Source organism: Rhipicephalus sanguineus, chromosome 8 (genome assembly GCF_013339695.2).
Source record: "Rhipicephalus sanguineus isolate Rsan-2018 chromosome 8, BIME_Rsan_1.4, whole genome shotgun sequence".
Taxonomy (NCBI): domain Eukaryota; kingdom Metazoa; phylum Arthropoda; class Arachnida; order Ixodida; family Ixodidae; genus Rhipicephalus; species Rhipicephalus sanguineus.
In genome coordinates, this window is record NC_051183.1 from 123,285,447 (window position 1) to 123,308,876 (window position 23,430).

The 23,430-nt window shown below is 44.5% G+C and overlaps 1 protein-coding gene across 1 annotated transcript in view; it reads right to left on the bottom strand.

Moving 5' to 3' along the window:
- The window catches only part of LOC119403486 (uncharacterized), a 71,298-nt gene that overhangs the window by 24,009 nt on the left and 23,859 nt on the right, over positions 1 to 23,430 (bottom strand). Inside the window, exons 3-4 of the mRNA XM_049418345.1 lie at positions 19,750 to 19,812; positions 9,616 to 9,735 (exon numbers count right to left, since the gene is read on the bottom strand). Coding sequence (XP_049274302.1) covers positions 9,616 to 9,735; positions 19,750 to 19,812 — 183 coding nt within the window. The remainder of the gene's footprint in view (positions 1 to 9,615; positions 9,736 to 19,749; positions 19,813 to 23,430) is intronic.

The following is a 23,430-nucleotide window of genomic DNA, read 5'->3' on the forward strand; positions in this document are numbered from 1 at the left end:
GCTTGGACCTTTGGTTGGTTGAATTCGAAGGCGGTCTTAATTCTGTTAGCTCTTATCTTTGTAACTAGTTTGTAGACATCTGAGAGTAAGCATATCAGCCTGTTTTCTTTTTCAAGTCCTTGACGTCCCCTTATGGATTAAGATGACGTTAGCATTCTTCCAAGTAGCCTCACCGTCAAGAGACGCTTTGTATAGAGAGTGGCCAGGTTCTCTAGCATAATAAGTCCACTGTCTTTAAACAGATCTCATGTTATCTGATACTCAACAGCAGATTTGCTTTTTTATATGTCATCTAAGGCTTTATTTACTTCCGATGTCGTTACTGGTGCGATGTCCACTTCCATTGAGCTACTACTTCTTCTTACATTATCGTCCTGGTTGACCCCGGCTACTGTACAGATATCTGTAAAACTCGATGGCTAATTTAACTACCCTATCCATATTGGTAGTGTCGTTTCCTTATATTCCCTCAGTGCGTGCATCTCGTTTTCGCCTGTGCCCAACTTCCTCTTCATCGCTTTGAGGCTTCGTTTGTTCTTTAGAGAATGTTCAATTCTCTACTTGTCATAGCTTCTTATGTTGGCTACCTTACGCATATTGATTAACTTCGAAAGTTCTGCCTGTTTTATTTGGTTTGCTGCGTTTAAGGCTTTCATGCTCTGACCTTTCTAAATGAGGTTTTGTGTCCCATGAGAGAGCTTGTCAGTAGACTGTACCTCCAACCTGTCCTGTAAATATACTCTGTAACTCTGTCCTGTAAATGACTCTGTAAATATACTCGTCAGATTATCATTTATTGCGTCCACGGTAAGTTCGGTTTCCTTGGTTAGAGCCGAGTATCTATTGTGGAGCGACATGTTGAATTCCTGCACTTTCCCTCAACACTAGCTGATTATTTGGTTTTTGCATAACCGTTTCTCCCATTCCTTCCTCAAGCCTAGGCGAATTGGAAACCTTACCATCATATGGTCAATGCATCGTATCCTGTCCACCACTTCCACATCCTGCAACTTGCCAGGGTGTGCGCACATTACGAAGTGTATCTCTACCTTCTGAACATCTAAATAGCGCGAACTTCAGGGACGAAAGACAGGAGAATGCGACTCACACAAGCGCTCTATCTTCGTTTCGCCATTAGGGCTCCTCCACGTGCACTTGCGGTTCGCTTGTTTTCGGTGGAAGGTATTCAAGGTCACTAAGTCATTGCATTCTGGGAACTAGGCTAATAACACCCCACTCGCATTTCTCGAACCGATGCCATATACCCCCCCCTCTCCTGCCTGGTCTACAACCTGCTTCTTGCCTATCATGACATTACAGTCACCCGCCAGTACAGCATACTGTCTTGCTACTTTACTCATTACTGACTCCACGTCCTCAGAAAAGTTTTCAACTGAATTATCAGCAGGGCTTGTGTAGGTACCTAGGCCTGTAAATACTTCAATGACACGCTAAATGCCTGCACGAGGACGAGGAAAAGAAGCACCAACAGTCAGAATAGAGCGGGAGGCGCAACAACGGGCTCTCTCTATCTCTTTATTGTACACCCCCTCATATTATAATTATCTGAGCGTGTACACGCAAAAACTTCCCCAGTGCTCCAAAACACAATTTCCACTCAATTTCAGCGTCCTAATACATCAATGAATTCATAAATGATCTCCTATACACATCTACAGAAATAACAGTTTGATTCTTGTCTATGCATTGGTCATTATTGAAAATAGGGAAAATGCCGCCTTGTCTTTTATAGAGGAGAAGCTTAGGCTCGTTGGTTGATTGAAGTCTTTTTCTGTTAGTACGTGTTCACTACGCTGGTAAATACGACAATCTGTCAAACGTCCGACACAAAGCGGCACACTAGTAAAATGGCTGTGTATGTCATTCACATTGGTTAACAATTTTTCAGGCTATTTTTGGGATTGTTCATAATGCGTGTGTGTGTGTGCAGTATGTACGAAACAACGGAAATTATCGAGGGACTCGTTTCTATCTCACACACAGCCAACTCAGTACAACAATCATATTTATGCCACAGAAAACCTAGCGGACAGGAATTGTTGCCTTTACCTATACGGTAATAGATATGACGTAAATTTGAAGGAAGTGGGCGAAAAATCACCCTTTCCGCCGGTGGGATCAGAGCCCACAACATTCAAACTACGCGTCAGATGATCTACGACAGGGTTACCAGGTTGGCTGCATTGCGCCAATTTGGCTACTTTTATTGGCTGGTGGAGCAAGAGGAACGTCTGGCCTACTTGGCGACTTTCTGGCCCCTTTTTTGTTCCCTCGATTTGAGCTAAATTATCAATTTCTGGTAAAGTCGCAGGCACTGGCGTTCGAGTGTGCGGTGGGAAAACACGGCGACAAAGACACGTTTCCAGCTTTAAAAATAGAATTCGGCACTTGCATTAAACAAAACGAAAGGCTTTTGCATATGTCATTGGTATTGCGAAAATTTCTGCATGCGGCTGCATTCTGCTGACTACCAATACTGATGTACACGGCCTTAAATTGAATATATTTTATGGCAATGCCCATCCTACCAGACCTGACAACGTGCTCTAGGAGCCAAACTCGATCGTCTTGGTGTAAGACCGCTATCCGGAAAGAAGATCCTGGTACCCTGGCCCACGGTTTATTATTTTTTGTGCATGCACAAAGCCACGAAAGCCCTACTGAGCTAACTGAAGGCGACCGCGCTTCACAAGCGTCTGTGAGCTACCAGCGCGAGTTCTTATGTGTATTCGCACTAATTTTTCATTTACTTTTTTTTCTTTCTCATGTTCTTGGTTCAGTACATTATCTATTGTTCCACCACCCCACGTGTATGGTAGCCAGCCGAGCCAAGCCCGGTTAACCTCCCTGCTTTTCTGCTTCGTTCGTTCCTTGCTCTCTCTTCAACCCTAATTCGAAGTGAAGAAGACAATCGAAATAGCTGTGCATTTATCGACATTCCAAATCAGATATGCATTAAACTGCCTGTGTCATTTTCTAGGATTAGCTACTCATTGTGATTTAACAGTATTGACTGATGGGACTTTAACAACTGGGTCATTCCGAGTGAAACGTCCCAGCCCAAAATTAGATCACCAGCGATTCCATTGAAAAAAACTGAGCTAGAAGATAACTGTGTGAGAGTGATTTCGGCAAAGTATTTTCGTTTCAGAAAACTTATCTGCTCACGTGATGGCCCTTTGAATATTTCGGCGAGAAGGAAAAGTTGGGTGGGAATATATTATGCGTATTCACCCAAGAAACTGGGTACATTGGTACATTGTGTTCTAAACCATTACATGGTCATTGTTCTTTCACGTGACGTCACAAGTAAAACCATACCTCTGTCTATAAATGACATTTTTCTATCCGATGATGGTGTGCTGTCACTGTTGTTAAAATTGGACACAAAGAAAACGCCTGGAATTGACGGCATACCCAACACTCTTTTAGTCAGGTATGCTGAATGGTGCTCCAAGTACTTATGTTTATTATTTAACAAATCGCTATCAGAAGCTCAATTGCCAACAGAATGGAAGTACAGTAAAATTATTCCGATACCGAAAGTGGCGGCTCGCGCCAAGTAACTTGTTATAGGCCGATCTCCCTACTGTGTTCTTGTTTGAAGATACTGGAACACATAATTTTCACGCATATATCGACATTTCTTGAAAAGAACAACCTAATTGATAATAGGCAACATGGTTTTCGCCAAGCCAACAGAGACGGCACTCCTCGAAACGGTCCATGATTTTGCTGCTGCTATTGATGCTCACTCTCAAATAGACGTGATTTTCTTGGACTTCCACAAGGCGTTTGACTGTGTTTCGCATTCAAAACTGTTATTAAAGTTAGGACAATACTAAAAATACTGCATTAGTGTCATAGATAGAGGCCTACTTGTACCACAGGCAGCAATGTGTATCAGTTGATAATGTTTGCTCAACTCCTGCAGCTCTCGGGTCGGGCGTTCCACAAGGGTCGGTGTTGGGGCCGTTATTTTTCCTAATATTTATAAATGATATCGTTAATGCAATGTCTGTCAAAATTAAACTATTCGCAGACGACTGCGTAATTGATCACCGAATTGACAACCTTCACGACCACGACGAACTAAAAGAAGCTCTTCAACACGTTGAAAAATGGTGCGAAACCTGGCAGATGAAAATTAACCCCCAAAAGACAGTTCTTATGAGGATAACTAGAAAGCATTCACCAGTACAGCTTAGCTACTGCTTAAATGGAAACGTCGTGTCAGAAGTAAAATCTTTTAAATAATAGGTGTCATACTCACATCCGATCTTCGGTGGAACGAGCACGTGCCTTACATAAAGAAAAAAAACAATGATAAACTAGGATACTTAAGACGAACTTTGCGCCAAGCTCCTCAAGATATTAAGCTATTAGCTTATAAAACGTTTATCCGACCAACAATCGAATACGCATCAGTAGTACGGGACCCGCACACGAAAACAAACATTGCCCACTTAGAAAGCGTCCAAAGAAAATCGGTACGCTTTGTTTTTAATATCTACAGCTGGCACACATCGGCAAGTATGCTAGTGGAAAGGGCTGAACTGGAACCCCTGAAATTCCGGCGTCACACAGAAAGACTCGTGTACCTATACAAGATTTTTCACAACAAAATAGGAATAGAAAATGACCAGTTCATTCATCCTGTAAATGAGCGAGTTACACACTCTCATCACTAAAAAAACTACGGGACTATAACTGCCGAACAAAGGTATTTCAGAACACATTTTTCCCACGAGCGGTAAGGGAATGGAATCAGCTCCCAGCCTATGTCGTGGAACGCACGACCACGGCAGATTTCACTCATTTGTCGACTGTTTATATATTTGAATCTACTGATTTCTTCTATCAATGTCCGCTTGTGTATTTCTATCTGTATGTTATTTTTTTTCTGGTTTTTCTTTTCTTCTTTTGACGATACATAAATTCAGTATCAGTTACCTTACATGCGACAAAATGCGCATATTCTTTCATGCCATGTGCACTATGCCTTAGTAGTATTTCGAATATAATGGTTACAGTGCAGTTATGTAGTATTGTGATTATCGATGCAAGTGATGATATTATTGCTGTAAAAAGGTACTCAGTGTGTAGAATGGCGCTATCACTTTCTTGTTCGTTGCGTAGTATGTATGTATTCTTTTTGTATGTATTTGTATGTATTCATTTTTGTATCCCCACTCCTGCTTACAGCCTTCTTAGGCTAGCAGTACTTTACAAATAAATAAATAAATAAATAAATATATTATTTTCCGGCTTAAAGAGGCTTAGTAAAGAAGCAAGAAAATGTGCCAATTCTGACAATTTTTGTAAAGCCGGTGGCTATGTTACAGCCGCAAACTTTTTTAGCTATTTTAGCAGTCAACGTAGTATCTGCTAAAAATATTTTCAACGTTTGTAAACAAGCGTGTATTGTAAAAAATGCTTGCAATGTTGACAAAAATCATTTTCTGGCGAGATTCACTCGTAAATTAAGCATTTATGCCCTCGCGATAAAAAATATGTGAGTGTTTTTTATATTCTCCAACGTCTTATCTTGTGATGTGGAACTATTCATTCCTGTAAACTTTTTTTCAAGCGAAAACATAATTTTTAATGTTAACAACCAATGTCACTTGGAGGCCCTGGCAAACAGGAGCGTTTTCCGTGATTTTAGGTAAATTATTGCGATTGATTCTTTGTTAGTTCTGAAGTTCATAATATTGTAGACATCGTAAGCTTATTTGCACTGGTTTTCAGCATCACCAGCCTTGCTTTAGGTCTGTATTGACCACTGCGGGACCATGAGGCATCAGACATTAGATAGATGACAAGCCGGGCCCCTGAAGGTCTACACACCTAAAACTGAAATAACTTTTTGAACCTTTGCTACCACGAGGAGGACCACAACCTACCAGCAGAATGGAACTTCTTTGCCACTTCACATGACAAAAGCGCATGCCACGATGTTGGCGGCCCACGTTGGCCAACGACTGGCAGCAAGAGCAAGTCTAAGGAGGCCATAAAGATGGTCAGATTCCGACCCCACATGATTTATTTCGCTGGACGAAAATTAATGTAAAGGGCGTTACAGTGATTTGGGTGCCACATTCCACAATTCAAGAAAAGAGAAACCAGCTCATTCAGAGATTCGCCATGGTGTCCGAGGGACGCGAGAACTGTAGCATTGCAAACCGTCTACTCTTTGAGCACTGTCCGCCGAGGTGGTGTAGTGGTTACGGTGCTCGGCTTCTCAACCAAAGGTCGAGGGTTTGATCCCGGCCGCAGCGGTGGCGTTTCGATGGAGGCAAAATGCTAGAGGGCATGTACTGAGTGATGTCAGTGCATGTTAAAGAATACTAGACGGTTGCAATTTCCGGAGCCCTCCACTATGGCATGTCTCATAATCATGTCTTGGTTTTTGCACGTAAAACCCCAGATGCTGTTATCACTCTTTCAGCACTTCATGTTGGGATTACATTATTCTCTAACACTCATGAACTTTAACTGAGGAAGCAGGTGTGAATGACAAGGTAGCTTACGTTGACATTAATGATTAGGGTGTAGAAAATGTGATTAGAGGATGGCACATCGGAAAGCAAAATGCCATAATGACAAAAAATTTACGTGTTGAAGCCATAATTTACGTGTTGAAACCATGAAACGCTGTTCTTGTGCTAGTATGAAACACCCGAGAGCAAGGAATCATGTTATTCAAACATCCGTGTGGCATAAAATGAAGCAAAGTCAGCCACTGCCAAATGCTTATGCCCATGGTGTGCTCGTCTGCCTGACTTCCCCTAGTGCCAAGAAAGTCAGTCATGAAGGCACAAAAGTAAGCTACTTCCGATATATATATATATATATATATATATATATATATATATATATATATATACTGATGCGAAATCACGTTGCCAGAGTTTGCTTGAAAAACTAACTGAGTCGTCATGCAAGCCCAAAAAATCACCGAGAAAAAGCACGCGTTCTGAAGTAAAGACAGATATCGGTAGTGCCTACCGGTGACATTGGTTGTGGAAATCAAAAATCATTTTTCGCTTTAAAGAAAATTTACACGAATAAAAAATTTCCACACCACAAGAGAAGACGTTGGAGCATATGAAGATTCCGCTGCTATATTAAGCAAAGGGCCTCAATGCCTAATTTACGAGTGAATCTCCCCAAAACTAATTTTTTGTCAAATTTGCAAGCATTTTTCTCAATAAGCGTTTGTTTACATAGGTAGGAAATATTTTTTGCAGATGCTACGTTGACTGGTTAAAGAGCTATAAAATTTTTGCGGCTGAAACATAGCCGCTGGTTTTACGAAAATTGTCGGAATATGCACGTTTTCTTGTTTCTTTGCTAAGCTTATTTAAGCCGGAAAATTAATATAAGGTTTTACTTGTCACGTCACGTGGAAGAACAATCATAACAGAATTCTTTGCCCCGCCACGGTGGTCTAGTGGTTATGGCGCTCGACTGCTGACCCGAAGGTCGCGGGATCGAATCCCGGCCGCGGCGGCTGCATTTTCGATGGAGGCGAGAATGTTTGAGGCCCGTGTACTTAGATTTAGGTGCACGTTAAAGAACCCCAGGTGCTCGAAATTTCCGGAGCCCTCCACTACGGCATCTCTCATAATCATATCATGGTTTTGGGACGTTAAACCCCAGTTATTATTATTATTATAACAGAATTCTTTAAAACACAATGTGCCATTGTACCCATTTTCAAGGATGAATACGCATAATTTATTCCCACCTCACTTTGCCTTCTCGCCGGAACATTCAAGGGCGGCCACGTGACTAAATAATGTTTTTGACCGAAGATACTTTACCAAAATCGTTCTCACACAGTTACCTTCTAGCTCACGTTTTCTTCAATAGAATCGCTGGTGGTCGAATTTTGGGCTGGGACGTATCACTTGGAATGACCCAATAACAATAACCGGATTTTTGCGTGCCCATACCACAAGATTGTCAAGGGGTCGTGACGTCGATGAAAACAGCATTCGACGTGTTGAAGATGAAACTCTTTATATGGCCGAACTTGTGGCCGGGTAATGAAAACTCAAACTGCAGCAATACACGTTGTACACTGATAGTGGCGAACAGGGCGTCGACCATCGATAAAACTGCTCATGGCTGCGACGCGCCGTCTTTTATATATCACGCATCGCACTTTCCAGTCTTATTATTGGTGGTCCCGCAAACTCTGGAATAATCTAGACTATTCGCGTCCTGCGTGCAATCTTAACAAAGTGATCTACTACAATCGTGAAGCTTCTCGAACACTGAGGCGCGGTCAGCGTCCAGCGTTGCTAACCGTCCTTGCTGGCTAAACCCGACTACATCAAAATAAAGCAAGAAGGGGGCGTGCTAATATGAGTTCCAGGTACGCCCTAGTGGAGGGCTCCAAAAATGTCGTGTTCTAACTTCATTATCACACCCGAAATTACTGCTAAAATTGGTTAAACCTATACTTCCATCAAAGTTACTGTGATGTTGAGCACATTCATGTCGTATTCGTTATTATAGTAACCACAATGCTGTCACTTCTGGTCCCATTGAAAAGGTCCCCATACACGCGAAGAGGTCCATTTTTGCAACAGCGCTATGAGCTACGTCATCTAACGCATTATTACCGCTAAGGTGAACAATTTATGATTGAATCTGAGCAACTATGATTATTTTAAATGATTAATTATGTGCTTATTTACATTAACGCTGCAAGGCCGTTTTACATATAATTAAAAGCGTCTCAGTTCTTTTCACGCACCCGTGGGTACTTTTGGCTACTTTTACTGCCCTTGGCTCAAGTTGGCTACATTATGGTTAGTGTTTCCAATTGTTTGGGTCTGTCTTTTTCCCCGAACTCGCAACCCTGCTCCATGAATTGAGCTACGACGGATGGCTCATCCACGTCCTTTTCGTTGGACATTCATGCAAGTAAGTATAATCCCTGGGATTATTAGCCAGCGCCGCTCGTAGCCAAGGCAGTGTGTAATGAACACACTTTTTCCCGTAGCATGTGATCTTGGTATGAGGCGGCAGTTGGCCAGCAAACCCTCGCATGGTTACCTGAGCCACTGAGTCTGCCGGGGTGAAGCCCTCGCTATGAACGAACGACACGAGGGGAATTTATCGAGCCTAGTTTGGAAGCTCGGGCACAGTTAGTAGGTAAGCTACAAAGCCGCAGGCCTTCCAAGGAAACAGGCTACTAATAGTGACATGGCCCCAGTCATTGCATGAGCGCCTGCGTTGCAGAGGTGCGGATCCCCTTAAGACAGAACGACCGTCACGCGTTGCATTAGTTGAAAGAACTACCCGACCTGGTAATTTTCACATGCCTACACCATCGTTCTGAAAAAGAAAACCTTTTGTGCTACAGGTCACAAACACAGGGCTAGACTTGAACGTGTGTGAAGTTCTGCTCGCTTGATGTTCTACTTTGTAATGCCTACTGAGAGCGATCAAAACAAGCTTGGTTGAAGTGCGGCAATGCTGTATTCCTTTCTTATTTAGAGGGCTCAACCAGAGGCAAAAAAGACAGTAAAATGGGCTTTTGTGTTAAGAAATATTAAAAATTTACTAATTTCTTACCTACTTTGTCGAAACAGCGGCAACCGCCATTTTCTGTATTACCATTGCAGTAGCCAAAGACACTCCCATTAGATTTGCATAACAAGTTGCACATTGTGCTGTGACTCGGACAGCCCCAGTCTAAAGGAAATTTGACAGAAAATAGTTCACAGATAAGCACGGTCCTACAGTTCCTTGCTGGAGCAAATTTAAATATTGTGCCTAAGCAAAATACGCTTGCAAATCACCACATATCGAAGGTAACTTGTGTCACACTATTCAAAATTTAGCAGTTTATCTCGAAATCACAGCGTATCGACGGGGTGAATGATGATGAGTGGGGCGAAGCTCCGGAGGGAATCATCGGTAAACCGTGAAACTCTTCCGTGAAATTCGCCCGGTACATCATATAAAGAGTGTGAAGCACCATGTATATATTAAACATCAAACTTTTATTGTACTGTTGGTTTACGTGGTCCCTTCATTATCACCGCTTTGTGATCTGTGAAATGCAGGGAAGGTGCCCGCTCCCGAGCGAAAGAGAAAGCGCGCCAAGAGCGAGCGCCTTGTCTGCCTCCATCCGGCGACTCCGAGCGGAAGAGAAAGCGCGCCAAGAGCGAGCGCCTTTTACGATCGCAGGCATCCAAAGACATGCGCCATTCGCATTCTACAAACGCCATCTGTCATCTTTAAACAGCAGCTCTGAGAAATACATGAAACGCCATCTAGTGAGCAATTCCTTAAACTAGAGCTCTGGATGGATGGATGGATGCTATGAGCGTCCCCTTTATAACGGGGCGGTGACATGTCAGCCACCAGGCTCGAAGAAAAAAAGAAAGAAAAAAAACTTCATTCTTTCATGTTGGCCTAATACTTTATCTACATTGATTAAATCTATGTTATTATACGAAAAAAATATAAATTCACGGTCCATCTCTCTGCCTCTTAAGCCAGAATCACCTTATTTTTCCCCATTATTTATTTTTGTACTTTATCTCTACATTTCTGCCACCAATACTCTAACCGTCTCTTACTTATTTTTGTCGCGGACGCGTTCAGCTTTCCATTGTTGTCCCTAAAACCCAAGGCTTCATGTAGACTCGTGCCCACACGTATACCTGGGTGAATATCGCCACATTCAATCAGTACATGTTCCAGCGTTTCCTTAGTTCCCCCGCAGCATGTACATTGTTCTTCTTCGTTACTGAATCTCGCTTTATAACTACGCGTTCTAAGGCAGCCCGACCTTGCTTCAAACAGTCAAGCGCTTCCCCTTGAATTATCATAAAACCTTTCCCTCCTTATTTCGTTTTTTCCTTTTCGGTAGTTACTCAGAGCCGGCTTCTTTTCCATCGCTGCCATCCAATAAGTCCTCTCCGCCTCTCTGACCTTCCGCTTAATGCTCCTTGTTGCCATATCGCCCGCACTGCTAGCCGTATATTCACTGGTGAACCTCCTAGTTCTTTTTCTCCACTGCGTGTCAATGCTTTTTCTATACAAATACCTGAAAACCTTCTGCCCATCTACTCTTCATCATTTTCCTCAGCCTCTCTTCGAATCTCATTTTGCTCTGAGCTTCCCTCATTTCAAGGCCTGTCCATCCCATATCACCCTTTACAGCCTCATTTGTCGTCTTCCCGTGAGCGCCCAACGCGAGGCGGCCCACCGTCCTTTGATTTACATCCATTCCTGATTGTACCTCTGACTTCATGCACACCACTGAGTTCCCAACGTAAGCCCCGAGACCATCACACCCTTCCACAGCCCTCGAAGCACCTCGTACCTATTGTATCCACATAAAGCTCTGTGCTTCATAATTGCAGCATTCCTCTTTCCCTTTGCTACCGATGCTTTCTCTTGTACCTCCATATATCTATCCCCCTCATTTACCCATACTCCGAGGTTCTTGTACTCGCTTACCCTCGGTATTTTTTGGCCCTGCATTAAGACCGCATGGTTTTCGTGATCATTGAATACCATCAATCCACATTTTGTTGCACTAAATCCTAGTCCTAGAGCCTCACATTCCCTTCCGCATATATCTGCCAGTCGCTGTATATCATCTTGACTGTCCGCAAATAAGACAATATCATCAGCATAAGATAGACCTGGAAGCTTCTGCTCAACCATCGTGCCGACCTGTTTGTGTGACAAATTAAAGCCAATGTTGCTACCTTCTAGCGCTCTTTCCATCCTCACCATGTACAGCATGAGTAACAGCGGGGACAAAGGACATCCCTGTCTCAGCCCCTTGCTAGTTTCAATGCTGTCCTTGCTACTTATTCCTTCCCATTCTATACAAACTGTATTTTCTCGGTATATTTCCCTCAAAAGCTGTATACAGTCGTCCCCCATGCCCACTTCTTTTAATATATCCCACAAAAGTTCCTGATTAACGTTGTCATACGCCCCGGTGATATCTAGATAAGCTACGTATAAGGGCCTGTTTTCTATTTGCGATGTTTCTATACACTGGGTAAGAACAAACAGATTATCGTCAAACCGCCTGTCGATTCAAAATGCATTCTGAAGTTCTCCCAAGATATCATTTTGTTCTACCCACGCTTCTATTTTTAATTTTACTGCCTGCATCGCCAACCTGTATAGCACCGATTAATGGTTAGCGGTCTATACGAGCGAATGTTATCATTTTCTCCCCTACCTTTATAGATTAAGTTCATTCTACTTTTTCGCCAACTGTCTGGTATTTCCCTCTCCTGTAGGCACTTTTCTACGGGTTTCAGCAGTGCTTCTTTAGTGTTATGTCCGAGTTCGTTAATGAGGCTGACTGGAACCCCATCTAAGCCGGGAGTAGTGCGCTTAGGAATTTTTCCTTCGGCCTTCTTCCAATTGAAATTCTCTAGTACTACATCTTCGTCGGTTGCACTCCTTTGCGTACTTTTACTCACCGGGGGAATCTCCTGGGCGACCTTTTTAAACGAATCGGCTGTTATCTTTCGGCTGTAACCTAGCGCTTCATACCCTTCCAATTGATTTCCTCCTTCATCTACCAAACGTTGTTGCATTGTGACAGACTTCCTACCCAGCGCTTTTAGGTGGCTCCAAAATATCCTAGGCGCGGCCTTCTTCTTTTCGCGAATCTCTGTCATCCAGCGATCATTTTCACCTTTAATTTTTGCCTCTACTAATTTCTGCACAATGGATTTTTGCTCTAAATATATTTCCCATATTTGGCTGACTTCGTCCTGTGGCCGCTTCTCCTTTTTTGCTTGTCTGTGCTCCCGTGATGCCTCACGTCGCTTCTCGATCGCCTCCCGGATTTCTTTGTTCCACCAACTTTTTGGCTTTCTCTTTCCTTTCCAACAAATAGTTTTCTTCTCTTTTTCCATTTCTTTTGTGATTATATGTAGCAGCTCACTATACTTCCAGTCTTTACCTGGTAGTTCGTCTACTTTTTCCTCAACTCTTGCGGCTATATTTCTTATTTGTTTGTCATTTAGATACAAGCTGCCAAACTTTGATTCTATGTTCGTATTATCAGTTTTATATCCCATTTGTAATATTATGCGTTTATGATCACTACCCAAGCTGTTAATGCCTTCCTCGTCTATTCTCATCTCTCTAAGTTTGTTATAAATTCCTTCTGTCATGAGACAATAATCAATACTCGATTGCCGGTTTCCGACTTCCCACGTGATCTGCCCCTCACACTTAGGCCCCACGTTAACTGTCTCAAGACTATGTTGCTCGCAGAGATCTAGCAATAACTTGCCATTGGTGTCTGAATATCCGTCAAGGTCATGAATGTGAGCGTTCATGTCCCCTAGAAGGATTATTTCGGCATCAGGACCAAATTCTTTAATATCGGTGCTTATGCATTTCACTATCTCCATATTCTTTTCTCTGCAGTTATTCCCCGTCCACAAGTAAGCTACACCTAGCCACGTTTTCTTTCCACCAACTGTGCCCGAAACCCACATGTGCTCTGAACACGTTTGTTTCACTCTATCCAATTTTGTTCTGCTATGAATTAGCATTCCAACACCCCCACCTCTCCTTTCTGAGGTGATCCTGTTACATCCTTCCCAAATATAATTGTCAATATGTGGTGGCTCTCCCAAGTCTCTAAGGTGTGTTTCTGTAACCGCATAAACACCTATCTGTTCCTTGCTTAACTGCTCCTCAATCTCTAACCATTTTGCCTTTTTTCTGCCACCCTGCATGTTTATGTAACTAATTGCAACACGCGCCTTCTACCTTCTTTTACCTTTTCTCTGGTTTTCGCTATACTGCCTGTCAAAGAGTCCCCCTGGTTGTTTTCCTCATTACAAGCTACCGTGGGCACCGAAGGGCCCGCGTGCCCCCCAAAAAAGCTACTGCGCGACCTGCCAGTCGCCAACCCACCTCATGACCAAGCCTCTTATCGAAGTGAATTCTGTCTCTTTGGAAACCGCCCCACCTGTGCACCTCCCTGTTTATATCCACTACCTCGAAGCCCTTCTCACGACTAATTCGCCATATCTCTTTGTTTGCGTCGACAACCGCTCTTTGCAAGTTGATATTCCTCACTGGTACTTCCGGTATTGTGCATACCACTATCTGCACCTGAGGGGAAATGGCGCGCATGTCATCGACCCCTTTCGCCAATGTGGGCGCTAGTTCGGCTGATTCTTCATTCAAGACGTCGTTTAGACCTCCCGCGATTATCACGAGGTTACTTCCATTAGCCTTAGTTGCGAGTTTTGCGCTAGCTTGTCTCATCACTGATCCCAGCCTATGTCCCGGGAACTTCCCTATTAAAACTCGTTTGTCGCCTCTCACCCTTTCCTTGACTGCTTCTTCGCATCTAACTAAATTCGAGTCCCCGGCGATTATCACGTGCTCCGACTCTTCTGCTGGACCGTCCCGCACCTGGCCACTGCCTCGGTTATTATCCCGTGTCACTTCTGCTTTGTCCCCTCCCCGTCCCAAAACTACTTCGCGGAAGCCGGGTCCTGTGACCCTTGCACCTGTCTTTTCCAAACCTGTTTCCCCCTTCGCGTCTACCACTGTGGGGGTCGATGCCCCGCTGTCGCTTGCTTCTTTGTTCACCATTGCTACCTTTGCTAACTTCTCCTCGGCTGACTTAAGCCTTTCCCCCATGGCCATCGTTTTTTCCCGCTCTGTCGCCAACGCAATCTCCAGCTCGGCGATTCTTACCATGAGCTCATTCTGGGCAGCCATCATTATTTCCATTTTCGCCTCTAACTCGCATTGCTTACACTTGGCGTCAGCTCCCTCTGTCTTCTCATCCGTACAAACCTCTATTTTCCATCCCATTCCGCACCCTGTACACTTTACGGTCTTCTTGACCATGGCTAGATCGTTCACACGGCGGATTAGTTACACTTAAAGTCAAATGGTATCACAAAACTCCGCAAGTATGCTATACTTCAAAGCACATGTGTGCCTTTCAGCCACGTGGTGACCGAACAACAAAAAAAAGAGACCCAGGCGACTGTCACACAGGAAACAGTACAAAATTGTAAGCCCTATTAAGCTTCAATCTAGTGGCCTATGTACTCATATAACTAAAAAAAACAAGCTCGAATCATGCAAAAAAAAAACTTATCTGACGCTGTCATTCCGGAGCCCACGAAAAACACGTCCGTCCTCTCCCAAGTCCCAGCGCACCCTCCGACTAAGAAATACATGAAACGCCATCTAGTGAGCAATTCATTAAACTAGAGCTGGCTACATACATACATACTACAGAGGAGGAAGCGACGTACACCCTAAGGAGCTTCGCGCCTAAAGAATCATGGACTGTCCCCTCCGTAATAGGAATCGGTATAACACGAATGGGCAACGTGTCTTCGCAGAAGTAGTTGATTATTGTGCATTGATCTATGAGAGCTTGTAGAATGTAAATTGCGGCTCGGCAGCTATAACATAGTTTCACGTCGATGCACACACATTGACGCCTAGTGGCACGTCTCCATCCCGGCGACTGACGCTCATGATCCTGATTTAACCGCTGTGGTAGCTGAAGTTGTGAATATATACCTAGACACAGATATCGTGAATCCCCCTCAAAGATTGCATCAACAATCACCTAATAACCAGTGGTACCCGATACGCACTCCTTCAAAGCGTCGTTATTCAGGAGATAAATGACAAGGTGCGTGCTCCCCAGTAATAGGGTAACCTAAGCTTGTGCTCACGCATACACTAGCGCTCTGTGCTTCAGGAACACGTGAGGCAGAAGTGCGTAGCTTGAGCCGTGAATGCGCGAAGGCGCTCTGCTTCCGCTGGCACGTGTCTCTCGCTTCATCAAGGCGCGTCATTCGCCCGTCGACGTCGTTGCCTTTCTTCTGAGCTTATTGCAGCAGTTTTATTGGTCGGTGCGTTGGTTCACGTGGAAGCTGTACTACTCCGGCAGTGAGCCGTCACACGCTAACACGAATTGAAAGGCAAAGACCGTGACTGCATCTAGTGTGACTTCGATGCCAGCGCGGCCGGCGCTCCTCGCTGGTATTGAGACGCTCTAACTGCGTCGTCGGTAAACCGGTCTCTATCGGCGCTAGTTAGTGTCATGACGCAGTACTTCGCTTCCCTGTTCACAGACGGCGGCACCGGCCCGCGCGCTTAGCCTCCCCAGCCCAGCACCGTTCGAGAGAGAGTATTTGAGACATATAAAACGCGTTTGTGCAACCGCGTGCATCAGCGTCTTTGCCATAGTCGGTAGAGCAACTGACGCCTATCGTCGCGGACATCGAGGCCCTTGGTTCCATTTCTGGCGGCGTAACTTTTTCTTTAAGCTTATTCGCAATGCCCACGAACTATAGGTGGCGCGCCGTGCTTTTCAAGATGGCGCTAGGAGGAGGGTCAACCCGTTTGTTAGCATAGGAACAGATAGTACGAGCGGATGTACGACCCGTGCCGCTTTCACCGGATGAAGTCATGAGCTGTGCTGAATTGGATATGAGACTAAACTACTTTCCCAAACCATGGAAAGTGCTAAGTACTCGCCACCTAATTATTTGCTGTGGTGTGAAAGGTTATATTTCAGCTCCGTTACCGTGCATAACGATGCTTTGCGAAATCCTGTGCGTGCTATACATAAAACTGCATGAACTAAAATTGACGTATGAGCAGAACGGCACTCCGAGGTAGTACGTACCGAGCCAACGTTTATAGATACGTTGTACCGAGCCTGCTTTACGGATTTGCCGCAGTAGTAGGCCGCCAGCGAGTAGCGCCATCGCTGCTGCACGGGACCGCACGTTTAACGTGGTGATGGTTTGCAAACATAATACGCCGTCGTCATTACTTGTGCAGTCGGGAACGCGAAGTTACGTCTTCAACGGAACACAAGCATTTAACTTCCTATTCAGTAGCGCTGGTGTAGAGCCATGCTGAGACTCTAGCAGTGTGCAATTCACTTCACTCGCATGTTGCAGGCTCGATCAGCACGATCGAAACACGAATATCGAAAAGAATGCACACATATCCTTTTCGCAACGTCGAAGAAGTTAGCCGAGAGGCGTGGATTGTAGCTGTGGCTGCACGTTCAAACGCTTTAAGCATTTCGCTTCTCTGGTCGAGCTCGAGCGTGTTGGCGGCATGCGGCGCTCCATAATATCCACAATAATTGATACATGCAATGCACAAGAGGAACTATGCTTTTATTTTGATCTCGCTCAATGATATTATACATTAAATACAATCAAAGTGACTTACGAGCGTGAAAGAACATTAACGCACGAGGGGACGTGAAGTGCAACTCGCTCCTCGTGAGTTAGCAGCTGATCGTTCACCGTCGCTGTCACTCTCGGTGCGTTCACAGTCTTCTACGTCCAGTGAAAAATCCTCGTCGTCAAGATGGTTTCTTTCAACATCACTGCTGAAAGCAATCTGAAGAATTTCCTCCGCCGAACAACCTCGACCACTCCGCGTCACCACGTTTACAATTACAGAGACGTCTGGGCGCGGAGAACATTTCACTCTCAGATCGGTCAACGAGCAAATCGCTTGCAGTGTGCTGCCACCTATCAACAAACGTACAAAAACAAGCGGCACAGCGCTGGCTATGAAATCAACACACTGGCGAAGGACGGCATGGAAAGCGTTCGCTCCACGAAAGGCGTGGAGCAGACGCGTCCTCGAATGATTGAAACGTCGCTCGCACGATTAGTAACAGCGCTTTGCTGACAAAGGATTGAGGCATATTTTAATGTATCGACAACTTGAGATCGCTCAGTTTTACAAGAGCACATCGCGAGCCGGCGCGACCTCCCGCGCGTACAGTGTTATGGGATTCATGCACTACAACAAACACTGACCAATGCTATATACAAGTAAAACAGGGTGAGCTTCAACTGAGTATGTCAGACGATAACATTTAACTAACCTACATGGCAGAAAGCCTCGCGAAGCAGATAGTATGCGTACGCTGTGGGCTAGCATTGAAAGTGCGAGCCGCCACGTATTTTCACGAAAACTTCGCGCCTCGCAAGAACGAATCAGATTTCTCGTGTTACGGAGGGCCCGGTTTGTTCATTGATGCAGGGAACATGCCAAGTCGTAGTGTTCCTTCCTTGACAACGCGTTAACACTGAGGTTAGCACAGCCGAACAAGGGAGCGACTGCGTAGTGCTGCCATTTTGTCGTCTACTAACCCTCCTCGAGAGGACGCTCCTGAATTCCGCTTGGCGGCGCGACAGTCTATGGGCATTGCGAATAGATGCGACGCATCTCTTGCTCGGGGGTATGTAACGCGGCGTGGTAATCCGCACGCGCCGTTGTATTCCGCACTCACACTACGCATGCGCGCCTCTCCTCCTTCCCTCTCTCCGACAGCTGCGCGTTACTTTCTCCACTTCTCCACCAGCCCCTGCTTGCGCTTCCCCTGCGTTGCCGTTTTTGCTTACGCGGCGCATGCGCTACTCTCTGCGCTCGTCTTGACTACATTGGTGCTTCCGATGAAGCGTAATGTAAGCAACAGTGCCGTCAGTGAGTGGGCTGACGCAAGCACGCGACAGCATCAGCCCAATTGCGTCCACTCAAGACAAAGCTGCGAAGCGAAGGGCACGCGACGCTGAACGCAAACGCTTGAAGCGAGCGGCGGACCCTGAACTTCGTCAGCGCGAAGCAGCTTCGCAGCGTAATGTCGAGCAGCGGATCCTGAGCTTTTAGCACCTAGAGCAGCGTTGGAACTTGAACGTCGAGCAGCAGAACCTGAGGTTCGGGACCGTGACGTTCAACATGAACGTACGAAGCGAGCGGCGGAACCCGACCTTCGAGAACGGGAAGCCGCGTGCAAACGTCAACAACGAGAGGCTGCTCCCGATGCTGCACGCGGCCGCGAGCGCGGCGTCAGCATCAGCCCATTACGTCCACTCAAAACAAAGCTGCGAAGCGAAGGGCACGCGACGCTGAACGCAAACGCTTGAAGCGAGCGGCGGACCCTGAAGTTTTCAGTGCGAAGCAGGCTCGCAGTTAACCGTTTCACCTTCGTCTACAACGTTATTATCACCGTTAATAGCGATCCGAGGTCGGTAGCATGCCCAACGAACGCCAACGGAACGCGATCGTGCAAGTGACCCGGCTTCGCATCGCCTCATGGTCCCCTTTAGCGGGAGTTGGTGTAATTTTTTTTCGTTCTCACGCGTTAGTGTGCATTTTACCAACATGGCATCCGTGACTGATATACGTCAGTGAAGCCTTGATTGACTCCGGCATAAATCACTTTAGTGTTAAAACAACTCAATGAAAGCAAGGCCAGTATTTGCGATAAGGGTCTAAGCTATCTTTCGCCTTAACATAATTCATTTGACAGTATCCCACTGTCAGTAGAACTTGAAGTTATACGGGCTCATTTGATCTGGTAGTTCGTTATTAATTCCGTAAAAATGTACATTGCAGTCATAGCCTGCAAAAATATAATGGCACATATTTGCAAACGGCATGAAATAATTTGGTAGATAAGGTGGAAAACTTCACCCAAGACACATCTTCATTCAACACGAACATATTCGCGTGAGCGTATACATTGCCTCTATGAAAGAGCGCCGAAACCTAAATTGCTTATGCAATGCAGCGTACATAAGGAATTACTGGGGATTCCTATAAAAAGGATGTTACATTATTATAGGATTTGCTGGTCACATAAGCACGTAATTCCAAGCAATTAAAACAACAGCATTGATCTACCTGGTGTCTGGTCAGTCGCAAGCCAAGGCTGATACTCGTACGATATACTCGTCGCCGATGTGTCTAGAAATAGAAAAAAAAATACAGGAATTTCAAAACGCCTTACTTTTACATATTATGAACCTGTGGTGCTAAGCATGTCGCTAAAATATCTAAGGGTCATTGAAATGTAAGTTAATAAATGAAACTTATTATTTTACATAAGTACACTTGTGGGGTTGCTGCGTCGAATACCGTTGCTGTCTCCTTGAAAGCCCTTTGAGAAAGTTAATCAGATAGTGTGCACAAACCAAAAGTACAGTGCGGCGCAAGAAACCAGAGGGACCATAGTATAAGTATTTAAAACAGTGAAGGATGACAGATCTTGTTTACAAAACCAACGTTATTTATTCAAAGTGAACAGACTTGCAGGTATGTGAAGTTCAGGAAGCAGAGCATCAGTACTGCAATAGGCACGCATCATCTATCCCGAATTGTGAAGGAATGAAGATGCACTAGTTCATTTGACATTTTCTAAATTAGCTAGTTTGCGTAACTTCACTCTTAAATGCTTCACTTTAAATGCTTTAAATAAGGGTGAGCAAGGAGCTCCTTCGTTATGATATCGCACTTCCCTCCTGCGCATGCATTGAGACAGTGTTCAATGTAGCAGCTGACCTCTTAACGAGGAAATGTGGAAAAATCGGCGAAAACTTTTAAAAACTACTCCTGTTGCAAGTTAACAACGTGCAGCACTATAAACAGAAGCCACAGTAAGCCTCCCCGCCTCTCAGCAAACCTTCAGCCAGTGCTGGGCAGTATCGAAGATACAGGTATCTTAGATACTATCTTAGGTACTATTTGGGTGTCTTGTATCTGTATCGCGATACGTCTCGCAAAACGTGCATCAGTATCTGTATTTCCGATACATTGAAGCATGTATCGCGCATCTTAAGATACAAGATACTGCGGTCGCAACGCCACAGTGCGAAACAATAAACATTGCTTGAACTCGAATTCTGAAGCTGATATTGCTCGCACTAAACCACCAGATTTAAACTAAAGACAGTGACATTAATTCATCTTTCCGCCAGACTTTTCCAGCGAGGGCAGGCGATGAGTTCCGAGAGTCCCTATTGAGGGAGCAGAGTCACGTGGTGGTGCTCGCGTCGTCTCGGCAGAGAAACGCGCGAACGTCTACACCCCGACGACCTTTTGTTCTCACGGTTTCTTTTTTCTTTGTAATTGTGTCAGTGCTATAACACTTGGAACTTAGCCACTGACGTATGCCGCGTACTCCAATGCGTGCGGTGTCTTTGCACAAATTCTGATGCCGCTGTAGTGTCGTTACCGAAGTTTCTCTCGCGTTGTGCTTCGTTACGAAGACCGAAGATTGCAAGAAAAGGGATTGCTTTGCGTCTCATGGCTTTCACACGTCGGCTATTTGAAGGACCTCGTCAATGAAAGTTTGACTTACATGCAGTGAGATTGGCTCATATGCGAACAAGATTCGAACAGCTATAGGACCACCGGTACCGATGCTGGATCTAAGAGAAGAAGCATTCACATCTTGGCGTACGTCTTTTTTTCTTTTATTCAATCACTTTTCAAAATCATAATTTGATCGTTAGTACAAGTTCTTTCTAAGCTGTTCTTTTTCCATCTCATACATTTTCTAGGTCTCTGTATTGCTTTTTTTCAGGTCTGCTTACGAAAATATGTCTTTAACGTGTTGGCAAGGTAAGCTCTGTGCTTTATTCCTACTTTTAGTTGTCAGCATCTTTTGTGCTACTGTTTACAGGCGTGTACTCCACTTAGGTTTCGGTTCTGTCAAGGCGACGCTGAGAACAAATACATAATAACCTGCGCGTGCTTGGAGTATACAGTAACAAAAATTCTGCTGACTGCTTTTCATGATAATAACGTAATGTATTAGGAGCCATATCAAAGGTGTTAGCAAATGGATTGGAGAAACATTGTTTACAAAGTGCTCCGTTTTTCTAATGAGTGTCCCAACGACCGGTTTACGCTATTTTTCATGGGCACTGAATTTTCTGTGGTCTAACTTAAAGGTCTAATTGTCACAGCTATCAGGGGTTACCCGCCGCGGTGGTCTAGTGGTTATGGCGCTTGTATGCTGACCCGCAGGTCGCAGCGGCCGCATTTCGATGCCCGTGTGCTTATATTTAGGTTTTAGAACACCACGTGGTCGAATTTTCCGCAGCCCTCCAGTACGACATCTATCATTATCATATGTTTCTAGGACCTTAAACGCAACAATTGTTATTAGCTCTTGGGGATGCCGCATGTATCGGGCTTCTATACTTATTCACTGTGGATCATACGGAATCGCTTTTTTATTTTACGTACTTATATTTATTGTCTTCTTTAGTCTTCCCTAAATGCTTTTACTGTTACTAATCACCAAGTAATCGAAGCTATAAGTGGCGATATGGTGTAAATGCCAGCGGCGTCTTGCGACGCTTTGTCCAACTATAGAATACAACTGACACGTTTTCTGGGCGGCAGGTGATATCTCATAGAAGAAAAATTGTTAAAAGATCACGCATTACTGAGTACGTCGCTAACAAACGCTTTTAACCAGCAGATAAGTAGATTATAAAAGTCAATGCAATTTTATGTCCTCTACGTAAATATGGTGCGTCGCCAAGAATATCAATACTAGCGTTCCTGCTGATGTACACCTGTCCGGTGATCGGGTAATGCAAAATCCGTCGTACGTTTACGGTCAAGGTAGAACTCCACAGCGGTATTTGCACCATTTTGTGGAGGCTTCTTGCTGAAGTTCTTGTGATAAGACGGCAACCAGCTAGCTGGTCGGCAAGCATAGTGCCGACTCCACTCAATTACAACAGCGACAAGCAAAAACCGCTATCAGGGAAGTGTATAAAGAGCTGTCATGATAAGCAGCTAAAGCAACCCCAGTAAGTTGTTTCCGAACGAACGTAATAAAGCTTCAGAAAGAAATACAAAACTTTTGACATACCAACAGACATATCATATAAGTGAAAAAGGAAATGGTTGCATTTATTAAATTTTCAAACGAACAATATTGTGCGTGGGCATTTAGTGCTACAATACCGTATATTCAGATATATAATAACAAATTTCCGAATGTATCGGAGTATCGTAGGATACAATTTGAATGTATCGTATCGGATACAATCAGCGTTGTGGCATCTTGTATTTGTATCTCAAATACTTTTTCCCTGAGTATCTTGTATTGTATCGCGATACAATTTCAAAGTATCTTTGCGCAGCCCTGCCTTCAGCCTTCAGCATACAAGCCGCAGTAGTTCGAGTAAATTTGTGTCCTTGTCTTACGAGAATAAAACTTGGAAGCAGAGTAACGCATGAATAATCGATTGCATTTCTGTAATTGCTCAGTTACTTTCTGAGGCTGTAAATGACCACTGTAATCAATTACATTTTAAAGTAAGTAATTGTAATTGTGATCGGGTACCTATTTTCTGTAACGTCTACAAGTCTGCTTAAGTGCATACATGATTATGCTATGCTTTACTCGCTCCCTTCCTCCTTTCCATCCTCCTCATCCTCACTTTCCTTTACCGCCCCCTTCTATACATGGCTATGTGTTACATGGGTTTGTCAGCCTAACGCCATCCATAGCTGTGGTGTGCTTTACCCTCTCCATTCCTCATTTCCATCCTCCTCATCCTC